This window comes from Ranitomeya imitator, chromosome 5 (genome assembly GCF_032444005.1).
Source record: "Ranitomeya imitator isolate aRanImi1 chromosome 5, aRanImi1.pri, whole genome shotgun sequence".
NCBI classification, from domain to species: Eukaryota; Metazoa; Chordata; class Amphibia; order Anura; family Dendrobatidae; genus Ranitomeya; species Ranitomeya imitator.
In genome coordinates this window covers 25,109,872-25,126,216 of record NC_091286.1, presented here as the reverse complement: position 1 = coordinate 25,126,216, position 16,345 = coordinate 25,109,872, and the positions used below count along the sequence as shown (strand labels likewise).

The following is a 16,345-nucleotide window of genomic DNA, read 5'->3' as shown; positions in this document are numbered from 1 at the left end:
TGCAGCCTGTGGCTCCCTGCCTTCTATACTAAAGGTCCAGAGGTTAAATACTGGCATAGTTATATTAAATATTTATTACATTATATATTATATTATCAAATATAAAAAGGCACCTTCAGAACATAGATAGATGGCGGAGGTCCACCCCAAGTCCTGAATCACCGGAGGATCTACACATGGAGATCACAGAACACACAGGGCAATGAATGACTAGCATGAGAACTGGTCAACTGTAACATCATTGGTGAAGATTTTTGTGGGTTTCTAAGTGAACCAGTGCGTTTCACTGCTCTTCTTGCATCATACTGGCAGGGAGCTGCTTTAAATTAATTAGTACTTGTGTTCATGTATATCAGCATTACTTATGTGCTATATGGCAGTATTATTTATGTAGTGTATGCCGAGATTAATGATGCAGTGTATGGCAGTATAATTTATGCAGTGCATGGCAGTATTTAGCCATTGTATGGCATGATTATTTATGCAGTGCATGGCATTGTTATTTATGCAGTGTATGGTAGTATTTATGCAGTGAATGATAGTATTATTTAGGCAGTGTAAGGCAGTAATATTTATACAGTGTATGGTAGTATTAAACAATGTATGGGAGTATTATGTATGCAGCGCATGGAAATGTTATTTAGGCATTGTATGGCAGTATTTTTTAAGCAGTTTATGGTAGTAGTATTTAGGAATTGTATGACAGTATTATTTATGCAGTGTATGGTGGTATTATTTATGCAGCGTATGGTAATATTATATAGGCATTGCATGGCAGTATTATTTATGCAGTGCATAGTACTATTAATGCAGCGTATGGTAGTATTATTTAGGCATTGTATAGCAGTATTATTTATGCAGTGTATTGTAGTATTTATGCAGCGTATGTTAATACTATTTAGGAATTGCATGGCAGTATTATTTATGCAGTGTATGGTAGTATTATTTATGCAGCGTAAGATAATATTATATAGGCATTGCATGGCAGTATTATTTATGCAGTGTATAGTACTATTTATGCAGCATATGGTAGAATTATTTAGGCATTGTATAGCAGTATTATTTATGCAGTGTATGGTAGTATTATTTATGCAGCGTAAGATAATATTATATAGGCATTGCATTGCAGTATTATTTATGCAGTGTATAGTAGTATTATTTATGCACTGTATGGTAATATTATTTAGGCATTGTATGGCAGTATTATTTATGCAGTGTATGGTAGTATTATTTATGCAGCATATGGTGATATTATATAGGCATTGCATGGCAGTATTATTTATGCAGTGTATAGTACTATTTATGCAGCGTATGGTAGTATTATTTAGGCATTGTATAGCAGTATTATTTATGTAGTATATGGTAGTATTATTTATGCAGCGTATGTTAATATTATTTAGGCATTGCATGGCAGTATTATTTATGCAGTGTATGGTAGTATTATTTATGCAGCGTAAGATAATATTATATAGGCATTGCATGGCAGTATTATTTATGCAGTGTATAGTAGTATTATTTATGCAGTGTATGGTAATATTATTTAGGCATTGTATGGCAGTATTATTTATGCAGTGTATGGTATTATTTATGCAGTGTATGGTAATATTATATAGGCATTGTATGGCAGTATTATTTATGCAGTATATGTAGTATTATTTATGCAGCGTATGGTAATATTTAGGCATTGTATGGCAGTATTATTTATGCAGTTTATGCTAGTAGTATTATTTAGGAATTGCATGGTAATATAATGTATGCAGTGTATGGTGGTATTATATATGCAATGTATGGTAGTATTTAGGCACTGTGTGGCAGTATTATTTAAGCATTGTATGGCAGTATTATTTATGTACTTAATGGTAGTACTATTGCATGAAATAGTAGTATTCCTATGCTGTGTAAATCAGAAAGTGAGACTTCCGTTAGTGGTTCTCTTAACATTAACAGGTGAAGCTAGAAATGCCAGGAATTTTCTTATTATCCGGACGTGAGAGAAACAGAAAACAGCCGGTCATAGGAATGCGTCTAGTAGATAATTTCCCGATTCATGTTTTGGTAATGCACGCTTTCTCCTCTTTTTATTGCAGCAATTTCTGACTAGCGACAATGACTGCTGCTGTAGAAGCAAATACTGAGACGAAGTGCATCAGGTATGTTTATATATAAATTACAAAAATCCATTAATAATACACTCATTTTTTTTTAATCTGTGGCTTCTTGCAACCATTACTATGGCAAAGCGGACCCACTACTGTGAATAGGCCTGGTCTATGGTTTTAAATTAAAATTTGCATTTGAACAGTCCCTTTATGTTGGAAAGGTTCCTATCATTAAACTGATCACAAGTTGTCCTGCTGTATACAATCCTAGCAATTACGGTAGTTATAATCTGCAGAGGAATTTTTCAGCAATTGTTTAATTTCCCTATACTGCCTCCACAGGTAAAATTAAGTATTGCACCTCCCACATTGAAATAATTGGACAAATCATGTAATGCTTGCTCATATATCATAGCTGTATAAAAAAAAGACATGGAGCACATATCTTAATCTTATACATTAACTTACTAAGCCTAAACATGATTTACAAAATGGAATATGAGGTTCTAAGTCAACATTTTGATCAAAATGTATAAGTTCACTGCCAAGTCATGGAGAACCTCTCAGCAGGGGCGTAACGATGGAGGTTGCTCCCTCTGACGTGCGGGAGGCGATGGATGTGTGTCTGAAATGTATTGTGGCACAGAGACCTACCGGGTCCCTACACCGCAATACATGCCACATGCCAATCAGAAGATGGCAGCTGACATCGGTGTGCAAGTCACAGACTGCACTGCCCTTCCCTTGCCTGCTGATGCCAGCTGCTGGCCCTGGCATCGGCTACAGAAGATGATGCCGCATGCCATGGGAGTGGAGGAAGGTGAGCATCATAATTTAAAAAAAAATATGTTTTTATTATGTGTTAAAGAACATCTGCAGAAACAGTTACATAGATATATATAGACATATATAGCAGGATGGGACCAGGATTGAGGACATATATACCAGGATAGGCCCAATATAGGAGACATATATACCAGTATGGGGGACAAAGATACCAGGATAGGGCCCAGGATGGGTCACATATACACATAGAAGGGGCCCAGGGTGGGGAACATATATACCTGGAAGGGGCTCAAGATGTGGGACATTAGTACAGGATGGGGGAAATTACTACATAATGGGGTGGGGTGGGTAAGATGTTTGTCCTTAGGCTTTAGAATGCTACAAGGGCCCATACATTTGACCAATATGTGGGGGATCAGGTCCAAATTTTGCACTGGGGCCCATCGGACTCTAGGTACGGCACAACGCCAGCAGGTAGGTGCTCCACAACACCCATGCTCTCAAGCTAAGCCCCCACGACTCTGAGCCACACCACCCCACAGACACAGCACTGCAGCAACAACGGCCAACATACAGCACCAACACCAAGTGAAGTGATCTACAAAAAACTCATCTTCCATATAGGTTCGACCAAAAAAACGAAGAACAAAATAGGTGGGACCTGTGAGGGCTTTGCTTAGCAGCACTAATGCTACAGGGCACATGGGTCGCTCCACCTGCTGGTGCAGTGATGAGGTCAATGCCATGAAGTTACAGTGGGCTTTTACATTCTGATCAGAATGTTAAAGGGAATCTGTCAAGAAGTATTTGTTGAAGAATGGTAAAGGTTTCAGCTTCTGGGCTTCCTCACTGGTTGGATTAATTTTGGAAAAGGTCAGCTGGATCATTTTGGTTATCTGAACCAGGAGGTATATGCTGCCCCATCTGAGAGCAGCCTGGTTCCAGTGTCACTTACTGGGCTGCTCGCTGTATTTTTGATAAATCACTGCTTTATCTGCTGCAGATTTAAGGTACTGTTACACTAAAAGATTACCAACAATCACGACCAGCGATACGACCTGGCCGTGATCGTTGGTAAGTCGTTGTGTGGTCGCTGGGGAGCTGTCACATAGACAGCTCTCTCCAGCGACCAACGATCAGGGGAAAGACTTCAGCATCATTGAAACTGTCTTCAACTATGCCGAAGTACCCGGGTAACCAGGGTAAATATCGGGTTACTAAGCGCAGGGCCGCGCTTAGTAACCCGATATTTACCCTGGTTTCCATTGTAAAAGTTAAAAAAAAACACTACATACTCACATTCCGATGTCTGTCACGTCCTCCGCCGTCAGCTTCCCGCACTGACTGTGTCAGCGCCAGCCGTAAAGCAGAGCACAGCAGTGACGTCACCGCTGTGCTCTGCTTTACGGCCGGCGCTGACACAGTCAGTGCAGGGAAGCTGACGGCGGGGGACGTGACAGACATCGGAATGTGAGTATATAGTGTTTTTTTTTTTACTTTTACAATGGAAACCAGGGTAAATATCGGGTTACTAAGCGCGGCCCTGCGCTTAGTAACCCAATGTTTACCCTGGTTACAAGTGAACACATCGCTGGATCGGCGTCACACACGCCGATCCAACGATGACAGCGGGTGATCAGCGTCCAAAAAAAGGTCCTGATCATTCCCCAGCGACCAACGATCTCCCAGCAGGGGCCTGATCGTTGGTCGCTGTCACACATAATGAGATCGTTAGCGGGATCGTTGCTACGTCACAAAAAGCGTGACGTTGCAACGATATCGTTAACGATATCGTTATGTGTGAAGGTACCTTTAGCAGTTCCCTGATTGCTGAGCTCTGTATATCCCGCCCACACCACTGATTGGCAGCTTTCTGTGCACAGTGAGCATAAGAAGAATCGTGCCAATCAGTGGTGCGGGCAGAGTTATACCGAGAAGTAGAATTTCTAAACATAAAAATGTTGAATCGCCCCTTTTCTCCAATTTTAAAATAATAAAAAAAAATGTAAAAGCTTGATCCATATGGATTCATCTATAAAAGTCAGATCTACGAAAAAATAAAATTATTTATTTGTTATGGTAAGTTCGTAAAGAAAAAAAAATTCAAAATTGCCATTTTTAGGGTCTCTGCCAAAAAAGTATAATAAATGGTGATCAAAATTTCATGTGTACCCCAAAATGGCATTCATAAAAACTAAAACTATAGCTCGATGTGCAAAAAAAGCAACAGAAAAATGAAACAGCTATGGATCTCAAAATATGAAAAAAAAAAAAAAGTTCTGAAATTCTTTTAAGCCACTAAAATACAAAAATAAAAAAAAAAAGTTTGGGGTTACAGTAATTGTAATGACCTGAAAAGTCATGTTACCAGATTATTTTTACTGTACAATGAATGAAAAATGTAAAAAAAAAAGTCTGCTCTTAGAAAAGGAAAGGACAGTACAAAAACGCAAAATAAAAAAAAGTCTGTGTGAAAGTGTTTTAAAGGGAAATTATAAACATTAAATATCCATCTATTCATTCACAGACCTTCCATATGACCAGGATCGGCGTTAGGGGAAGGAAGATTAGGCAGCTGCCTAGGGCCAATCCTCCTACTTAGTCCGGAGTCACACATGCGAGGAACACGTCCGTGTCTCGCATGTGAAAAGCAAGCTCTGGCGCCGGCACTTCGGAGCGGCGCGTGTGGCCGCATAGCAACCCATGGAGCCGCAAGCTCCACTACCAAGTGCCGGCGCCAGAGCACGGACGTGTTTCTCGCATGTGTGACTCCGGCCTAATAGTGGCAAACTACTGTGGGGCTCGGCGCCACCCCCGCATCACGCATTCAACTTATCGGTATCATAGATGCCGATACAGTTGAAAGCAGTGATGGAGAAGAGAGCGTCAGATGATGCTCACTCTCCCATCACTCCTGCTCTGCTTGTGACTCAGCGGGTACACGATGATGTCACTTCATCATGTGCCAAGCTGTGTCAGCAGTGGAGCTGTTGAGACCGGAGCAGAGCTTGCAGCAGCACAGGGAATGAGGAAGAGAGGTGTGTATATGTGTGTACTGTGTGGGCTGTACTATACTATGCGTGTGTGGGGGATGCATTATACTAAATGTGTGTGGGCCATATAATAATATATGTGTAGAGGCTGCATTATACTGTGTGTGGGGGCTGTACTATACGGTGTGGGGGGGGCTGCACTATACTGTGTGTGGGAGCGGCATTATACTATGTGTGTGGGGTGCTGCATTATAATATTTGTGTGGGGGCTGCATTATACTGTGTGGGGGGGCTGCATCATGCTTTGTGTGTGGGGGGGCTGCATTCTATGTGTGTAGAGGCTGCATTATAGTTTGTGGAGGGCTGCATTATACTGTGAGTGGGGAGCTGCATTATACTGTGTGTGTGGGGGATGCACTATACTGTGTGTGTGAGGGCTGCATTTTACTGTGGGGGGACTGCATTATACTGTGTGGGGGCTGCATTATATTGTGAGTGAGGGCTGTGCTATACTGTGTGTGGGAGGCTGCATTATACGGTGTGTGTGGGGGCTGCATTATACTGTGCGTGTCTCTGCACTATACTGTGTGTGGGGGGCTGCATTATAGTGTGTGTTTAAGGGTGCATGTAGGGGGGCTGCAGTATACTCTGAGGGAGGCTGCATTATACCCTGAGGGGGCTGCATTATACCCTGAGGGGGCTGTGTTATACCCTGAAGGGGCTGCGCTATACCATGAGGGGGCTGCATTATATTGTGCGTGTGTGCATGAGGCTGCAGTATACTCTGTGAGGGGGCTGCAGTATACTCTGATGGTGGGTTGCATTATACTATGAGCGGGCTGCATTATACTCTATCAAGGACCATGGGGAGTGCATTATACTGTATGGAAGCTGCATTATGCTGTATTGAGGACTACCTGTCCTCATCATTCTTCCTCAGCTGATGTAAAGAATCTCGGGAACAAGCGTTGAACGACTTCAATATTGTCCATCACGCTCATTTAACAGCCTGAACTCGGCGCAGGTAAACACAACAAAATGTTTCTGTGCGATGGTGCGCTATGTGAGCATTTGGGGCCCCAAATTAAACTTTTGCCCAGAGCCCTACTTTGTCTAAAACCGGCCCTGCATATGACACCAATTGAGATCGTGGAGATGTGTATAGAGAAGTAGTCTACATGTGCCCGCGATTTATTAAGGTTCCAAACTATTATAAAAACAAGATATGTTCATTGTCGGCAGTAGGAAAGACCACGGTGCCATCTCCCGAGGGGGTCACCTGCTCGCTACCTCTGCAGACAATGATCTGATTGTGTCTGAGCTCGGGGTTTGTTGTGTCATATCAGGAGAAACACAATTGTGCAATCACAAATCTGCAAATAGAAGAACACTCACAAGTCGCAGATGTCAGAGTCACCGCAGGATCCTGGAGTTACCACATCTTTCTCTGCTCTGAAATTTTGCAAGATCTCTAATAAAGGAGTTGTAATGCAAAGATGACCCTTCTCTAAAAAAAAAAAACAGCTTGTCACCCTGGGTCCATCTCATTGAACCCTTGGCAAGCAGCTTATACAGTCATGACTGAAAGTGTTAGCACCCTTGAAATTGCTCCAGAAAATTAAGTATTTCTCCCAGAAAACGATTGCAATTACACGTTTATTTCCTTTTGTGTAGAATAACACAAAAACACAGAAAAAAAGTAAATTGGACATTTCACACAAAACCCCAAAAATGGGCTAGACAAAATTGTTGGCACCTTTCCAAAAATTGTGGGTAAACAACTTTGTTTCAAGCATGTGATGCTCATTCAAACTCACCTGTGGCAAGTAACATGAGTGGGCAATATGAAAATCACACCTGAAATCAGATAAGAAGGGGAGAAGTTGCGTCAATCTTTGCATTGTGTGTCTGTGTGCCGCAGTAAACATGAAGAACAGAAAGAGGAGATGAGAACTGTTGGAGGACCTGAGAACTAAAATTGTTGAAAAATATCAACAATTTTACTGGGAGAAATACTTCATATTTTGGAACAATCCCAAGGGTGCCAAAACTTTTGGCCATGACAGTATATAGCTAAGAAATATTTGTCTGCCCTTGCATTGCTTCTGTACATGCCTTCACCAAGTTTTCCAGAGCGGGTGCTGATTTTAGTGTACTCCTTTAGAAAAAAGCAATTTTTCATTTTACTGCTTTTGTTGTTTTCTCTCCCTTTCTCAAAGAGTTGTAACTTTTTTTTCCCATCCTCATAGTCGTATGAGAGCTTTTTTTTACAAGACCAGTTCAATTTACCATAGAACATACTGAAGAACAAAAGGTAAAGTCCAAGTGCAGTGAAATGTTGAAAAAAATACTTTTTTTTAGGGGGTTTGTTTTTGCATTGCTCTCGGGTATAATACAGGATGTAACTCAGGATCAGTAATGTAATGCATGTACACAGTGACTGCACCAGCAGAATAGTGAGTGCAGCTCTGGGGTATAATACAGGATCAGTACAGGATCAGTAATGTAATGTATGTACACAGTGACTGCACCAGCAGAATAGTGAGTGCAGCTCTGGGGTATAATACAGGATGTAACTCAGGATCAGTAATGTAATGTATGTACACAGTGACTGCACCAGCAGAATAGTGAGTGCAGCTCTGGAGTATAATACAGGATGTAACTCAGGATCAGTAATGTAATGTATGTACACAGTGACTGCACCAGCAGAATAGTGAGTGCAGCTCTGGGGTATAATACAGGATGTAACTCAGGATCAGTAATGTAATGTATGTACACAGTGACTGCACCAGCAGAATAGTGAGTGCAGCTCTGGAGTATAATACAGGATGTAACTCAGGATCAGTAATGTAATGTATGTACACAATGACTGCACCAGCAGAATAGTGAGTGCAGCTCTGGGGTATAATACAGGAGGTAACTCAGGATCAGTAATGTAATGCATGTACACAGTGACTGCACCAGCAGAATAGTGAGTGCAGCTCTGGGGTATAATACAGGATCAGTACAGGATCAGTAATGTAATGTATGCACACAGTGACTGCACCAGCAGAATAGTGAGTGCAGCTCTGAAGTATAATACAGGATGTAACTCAGGATCAGTAATGTAATGCATGTACACAGTGACTGCACCAGCAGAATAGTGAGTGCAGCTCTGGGGTATAATACAGCATCAGTACAGGATCAGTAATGTAATGTATGTACACAGTGACTGCACCAGCAGAATAGTGAGTGCAGCTCTGGGGTATAATACAGGATGTAACTCAGGATCAGTAATGTAATGTATGTACACAGTGACTGCACCAGCAGAATAGTGAGTGCAGCTCTGGAGTATAATACAGGATGTAACTCAGGATCAGTAATGTAATGTATGTACACAGTGACTGCACCAGCAGAATAGTGAGTGCAGCTCTGGGGTATAATACAGGATGTAACTCAGGATCAGTAATGTAATGTATGTACACAGTGACTGCACCAGCAGAATAGTGAGTGCAGCTCTGGAGTATAATACAGGATGTAACTCAGGATCAGTAATGTAATGTATGTACACAGTGACTGCACCAGCAGAATAGTGAGTGCAGCTCTGGGGTATAATACAGGATGTAACTCAGGATCAGTAATGTAATGTATGTACACAGTGACTGCACCAGCAGAATAGTGAGTGCAGCTCTGGAGTATAATACAGGATGTAACTCAGGACTCAGGATCAGTAATGTAATGTATGTACACAGTGACTGCACCAGCAGAATAGTGAGTGCAGCTCTGGAGTATAATACAGGATGTAACTCAGGATCAGTAATGTAATGTATGTACACAGTGACTGCACCGGCAGAATAGTGAGTGCAGCTCTGGGGTATAATACAGGATGTAACTCAGGATCAGTAATGTAATGCATGTACACAGTGACTGCACCAGCAGAATAGTGAGTGCAGCTCTGGGGTATAATACAGGATCAGTACAGGATCAGTAATGTAATGTATGTACACAGTGACTGCACCAGCAGAATAGTGAGTGCAGCTCTGGAGTATAATACAGGATGTAACTCAGGATCAGTAATGTAATGCATGTACACAGTGACTGCACCAGCAGAATAGTGAGTGCAGCTCTGGGGTATAATACAGGATCAGTACAGGATCAGTAATGTAATGTATGTACACAGTGACTGCACCAGCAGAATAGTGAGTGCAGCTCTGGAGTATAATACAGGATGTAACTCAGGATCAGTAATGTAATGTATGTACACAGTGACTGCACCAGCAGAATAGTGAGTGTAGCTCTGGAGTATAATACAGGAGGTAACTCAGGATCAGTAATGTAATGTATGTACACAGTGACTGCACCAGCAGAATAGTGAGTGCACCTCTGGGGTATAATACAGAATGTAACTCAGGATCAGTAATGTAATGTATGTACACAGTGACTGCACCAGCAGAATAGTGAGTGTAGCTCTGGAGTATAATACAGGAGGTAACTCAGGATCAGTAATGTAATTTATGTACACAGTGACTGCACCAGCAGAATAGTGAGTGCAGCTCTGGGGTATAATACAGGATCAGTACAGGATCAGTAATGTAATGTATGTACACAGTGACTGTACCAGCAGAATAGTGAGTGTAGCTCTGGAGTATAATACAGGGTGTAACTCAGGATCAGTAATGTAATGTATGTACACAGTGACTGCACCAGCAGAATAGTGAGTGCAGCTCTGGAGTATAATACAGGATGTAACTCAGGATCAGTAATGTAATGTATGTACACAGTGACTGCACCAGCAGAATAGTGAGTGCAGCTCTGGGGTATAATACAGAATGTAACTCAGGATCAGTAATGTAATGTATGTACACAGTGACTGCACCAGCAGAATAGTGAGTGTAGCTCTGGAGTATAATACAGGGTGTAACTCAGGATCAGTAATGTAATGTATGTACACAGTGATTGCACCAGCAGAATAGTGAGTGCAGCTCTGGGGTGTAATACAGAATGTAACTCAGGAGCAGTAATGTAATGTATGTAGACAGTGACTGCACCAGCAGAATAGTGCGTGCAGCTCTGGGGTATAATACAGAATGTAACTCAGGATCAGTAATGTATGTACACAGTGACTGCACCAGCAGAATAGTGAGTGCAGCTCTGGAGTATAATACAGGATGTAACTCAGGATCAGTAATGTAATTTATGTACACAGTGATTGCACCAGCAGAATAGTGAGTGCAGCTCTGGGGTATAATACAGAATGTAACTCAGGATCAGTAATGTATGTACACAGTGACTGCACCAGCAGAATAGTGAGTGCAGCTCTGGGGTATAATACAGGATGTAACTCAGGATCAGTAGCGGATCAGTGATGTAATGCATGTACGGGTGACTGCACCAGCAGAACAGTGAGTGCAGCTCTGGTGTATAATACAGGACGTAACTCAGGATCAGTAATGTAATGTATGTACACAGTGACTGCACCAGCAGAATAGTGAGTGCAGCTCTGGGGTATAGTACAGGATGTAACTCAGGATCAGTAATGTAATGTATGTACACAGTGACTGCACCAGCAGAATAGTGAGTGCAGCTCTGAATTATAATACATGATGTAAATCAGGATCAGTAATGTAATGTATGCACGCAGTGACTGCACCAACAGAATACTGAGTGCAGCTCTGGGGTATAATACAGGAAGTAACTCAGGATCAGTAATGTAATGTATGTACACAGTGACTGCACCAGCAGAATAGTGAGTGCAGCTCTGGGGTATAGTACAGGATGTAACTCAGGATCAGTAATGTAATGTATGTGCACAGTGACTGCACCAGCAGAATAGTGAGTGCAGCTCTGGATTATAATACATGATGTAAATCAGGATCAGTAATGTAATGTATGCACACAGTGACTGCACCAGCAGAATAGTGAGTGCAGTGTGGTATAATACAGGGTGTAACTCAGGATCAGTAATGTAATGTATGTACACAGTGACTGCACCAGCAGAATAGTGAGTGCTGCTCTGGGATGTAATACAGGATGTACCTCAGGATCAGTAATGTAATGTATGTACACAGTGACTGCACCAGCAGAATAGTGAATGCAGCTCTGGGGTATAATACAGGATGTAACTCAGGATCAGTAATGTATGTACACAGTGACTGCACCAGCAGAATAGTGAGTGCAGCTCTGGAGTATAATACAGGAAGTAACTCAGGATAAGCACAGGATCAGTAATGTAATGTATGTACACAGTGACTGCACCAGCAGAATTGTGAGTGCAGCTCTGGAGTATAATGCAGGATCCTCAGGATCAGTAATGTAACATCATGTGTTCAAAATGTAACTTTTTATGCAAAGATTTTTTCATAGATTATCTCCAGAGGTGATCATGTGTTTTTCTCCTCTCTCAGAATATTGTAGGAATATCCTCTGGTTAGATGACTCCTTCATTGTTGTGCCTCTGGTAGTCACTATAAAGAGCTGCAGACAATAAGAACAGTGATTCTTCCCTGCTCTGGTTGTTTGACAACGTGAATTGGCAGGATTTGTAGGTAACCAGAAAATGAGACTGAGAACCTAACACAAAGCAGGTGGTGAAGTGTTACTGACTTGTGATAAAAGGCCAGGCACATCTATGGCATCATCAAGAAGACGCACAATGCTGGGAGCTCTGCAAACGTCCTACAGAAACCAGACTGATTCTCAGTTATACTTCGTCTAATTTCAGTGTTTACTAGAATATGTTTGGAGAATCACTACATTTTCTGTTTCTCCTGACTGGTTTCAAAGGAATCATTGCCAAGGTGCACTCAGGGCTTATTCACATGTTGCATTTTTGCTGCAACTTCCCCACCCCACACGCATAATTTTTTGCCATGGAAAAACGCAGCATCGGCAATCTCACGCAACGCTGCTAATTTTTTCCTTGGAGATTAGAACCTTCAATGCATTTTTACAAATCTGTCAATTTGTTCAGCATTTTTGGCCCATTCAAATGAATGGGAAAAAAACTCAAGTAAACACAAGAATAGAAATGCACTTAAAAAAGTATCAAAAATGCATGTATTATGCGTAGCTTTTTTACCCTTCGCCACGACAGCACCCACTTTGAGAGAGGGACCCGCCCATAGGAACAGGAAACCTACAGAGATAAAAAGGGCGGTCCCCCTCTCCTCCTCAGTTGGTAATGTGGCACCCCTAGGGGTATTTGCCACAAAAATAGTTACTGACAGTAAGTACAAATACTAAAATAGCAAGACTGCACTACCACCTCCGGCCAGAAGGGGGAGCTCCAGAGACTCCCCTTGATCCATTCTGGTCTGAGAGAAGAAATGGCAGTTGGGCCAAGGAGCTGATAGTGAGAGGTCATACAGTTGAATCTCTAACAGCCCTGTGACTGTTACCAGGCCTAAATCACCGGCCTGAGGAGAAGAGGGATAGAGAAAAAGGACATTGTGAGAACCGGGTAGCATTAATCACTACCCAGAACAGGCGCAAAGACGGATACCGGATCCGTGGCTGTATTCATTATATATAATACAGCAACCGGAAAAACGTGAGGTGATATCAGCTTCACTAGGGTCGGATGCAGCAACAGACACAGAGTTCAGCGGTACTCCCAGAGGGGGTAAACCGATAAAAGGACTCGGGTTGCCCGTCGAACCAGGACCCGGAGGGGACAGATTGGGCCGGCAGCCAGTTCACATACAGCAGCAGGGCCACACAGAAATTGCGCACAATAAGAGGCGAAGACCCCGGCAGGGTCAAAGTAATTCAGAGTTCCCATACAGACTCCGGTGACAGGACTGGTTGTAAATCCTTTTATGTTAAAGTAAACTGGTTAAACGTTTCAGTGCCTCAGTCTTTCATTTGGACAATAGCCATCTATCCAGGATCGAGATCGTCACCGCTGGGAGAACCTGCTGCTGATCAAGTAAGTGCCTGTCCCCTCATGATACCCCTTACACTGTGCATTGCCTGAGGCCACAGCACCGGGTCAAGCCACCCGTGACATCCCCCTCAAGAGACAGACTCCATTGGTCCGGTGCTGGGTATCCCGGTCTCCTGGGCGTCACAATTGGCGTCACGAACAGGATCTAGCCAGCCCGTATACCGGGTATTGTGTGCCGTGATTGGAGCCCAAAACTGTGAAAACTGGGATGAAAAATCTTGAAAATTGACTTTATTAAAGAAAAATCCATTCCCCATTGAAAACTATTGAAAGTGACTTTTCCCCATTGGTTATAATGGAGTAAAGATGGCCGCCATCCCCTGAGGTAATCACTTCATAACCGTTAGGCACGAGACTGTTAATTGAGCTACGCCATCACCTGAGCCCCAGTCTAACTGAAAAACTTCAGAATCCGCCATTACAGAGCGCGGTGGGTGGGAGCAGCAGGGGGCGTGTCATTGTGGGCGGCACCAAGCTGAGCGCTCTGACATCAGAGCAAGGGGAAAATCGATCCTGCTGCACAGCGGAACGAATCTACACTATCCCGACGGAAGCGGAGGACCGGAAGGGTCCGGATTAACTAAGGGGGCACAGTATGTCGCAGCACGGAGACGCCGCAGCACTCGGCAACGCTAATGCAGCTGAAAGACAGAGTGTCAATAGAGAGTCCGGCAGCGCAGCGGTGCAGGGAGTGGCGCCCATCATGCCGGTGCTGATGCCATATACCCCGGGTGGCCCATGGCTTCCAATGTATGAAGGTGAGCCTAATACCCTTGACGATTTCAGAGAAAAGATGCTGGCCCATTTTGACATGTTCCCTGTGGGTGAAGTTCAGCGTGTTAGTCTCCTGATGATGCAGTTAAGTGGCCATGCTAAGCGAGAAGTCACAGCATGGGCAGCTGATCTAAAAGGCACTGTTGAACGCATATTTGCTGGATTAAAAGCTACATTTGAAACCACTGCCAGCAGCAAAGCTAAAGTACGATTCTTTAGTTGCAAACAAAAAGCTAATGAGGGCGTGAGAGACTTTGCCTTAAACCTGCAGGAAGCCCTTAAATCACTTACACTGGCTGAACCCATTTTTAACACCGGAGCGGATAAACTGCTAAGAGATCAATTTATTGAGGGACTCTACACCCCTTCTCACCGGGGGCATGTGAGCATGCTTGTTTTTAAGAACCCTGAATTGACATTTGCCCAATTAAAGGAGAGCGCTATACGTCTCCAGCTGGCAGAGGCACCTCGGGATCAGGATCCTGCGCAACCCATGGCAGAGGCACCTCAACAACAGGGAGTGCCAGTGACATCAGCTATGTCTGGGGCCATTGCTAAGCCCCTGGGGCCCAGTACTAATGAGGCTCTTCAACAAAAGCTTGACTCTTTAGCTGATGTTGTTGCTTCAATGGCTAAAACCATGCAGGAGATGAGAGGACACAAGATGGAGTTGGCAAACTGTAGAGGAATGTTCCATGGATGAGACCCCGGAGATACCCGACATGGAGAGGACGACCCCGCGACCGCTACCAACCGGATGGACAGCCCATTTGCCGCCGTTGCCAGCAGCCGGGCCACTTTGCACGAGATTGTGATTTAAACGGGAATCCCCTGGGAATGCGGGCCGCTTCGCAGGAATGAACTTTCAAGGCCCAACACCCTGGCACGACAGGTACATCGGAGAACGACCCATTATCCCTATCGTGCTGGACGGAATTCCCCTCAACGCTTTGCTGGACACAGGTTCCCAGATTTCATCTATACCGTATATCCTTTATAAGAGGTACTGGGCTGATGCAGATATTGATAAAGGGCCCTCTGATGTTGAACTTGATATATGGGCCAGTAATGGTAAGTTGGTACCGAAACTAGGATTCAGGGAGATGACCATAAAGATTGGTAAAGTAGAACTGAAGAAACAGGGTATAATTGTTGTTGATGTTGACCGGCGGAACTGTGAACCAACTGTATTGATAGGAATGAATGTGTTAGAGAACTGCTTTTCCGAAGTCATTTCTGTCTTACAGCAAATTGCTGAAACTGCCCAATCCTGCCAGCAGAGAGTTCTCCGGAGGGAAATAAAAGTATTGATGTTAAGGCAACAGGTAGAAGTTGCAGGTGGAGAAATCGGCAGTGTGAGGGTAAGTGATCCAACGTCTATTGTAATCCCACCAAAAACAGAAATGCTGGTATGGTGTAGAGCAGCCATTGGTACTAAGGGACGAGATTATCAAGCCTTAATAGAACCAGTGTACACCGACAGCAGGCCCACTATACTCACAGCACGAGGGATAGTCGAGGTACACCGGGGACGAGTGCCGGTACGACTTTTGAACTGTGGAGAGGAAGAGGTCACTTTGCCAAGGTATGCTACAATGGCAAAGCTATATACTGTTGACAACAATGCCATCACAACCATTGAGCCCTTAGAACCAACCTGTCAGGTGGAAGGCAATGGCTCAGATGGAGAAATGGAGGATTGGTGCCAACAGCTACACGTGGGCATAAATTCAACACCTACCCATCAAAAACAAGGGGTGTATAGGCTA

General features: G+C 43.3%; 1 protein-coding gene across 1 annotated transcript in view; it reads left to right on the top strand.

The window, feature by feature from the left end:
* TLR5 (toll like receptor 5) overlaps positions 1–16,345 on the top strand; it is a 66,956-nt gene that overhangs the window by 35,221 nt on the left and 15,390 nt on the right. The window contains exon 2 of the mRNA XM_069768450.1: positions 2,088–2,150. Coding sequence (XP_069624551.1) covers positions 2,107–2,150 — 44 coding nt within the window. The 5' untranslated portion in view covers positions 2,088–2,106. The remainder of the gene's footprint in view (positions 1–2,087; positions 2,151–16,345) is intronic.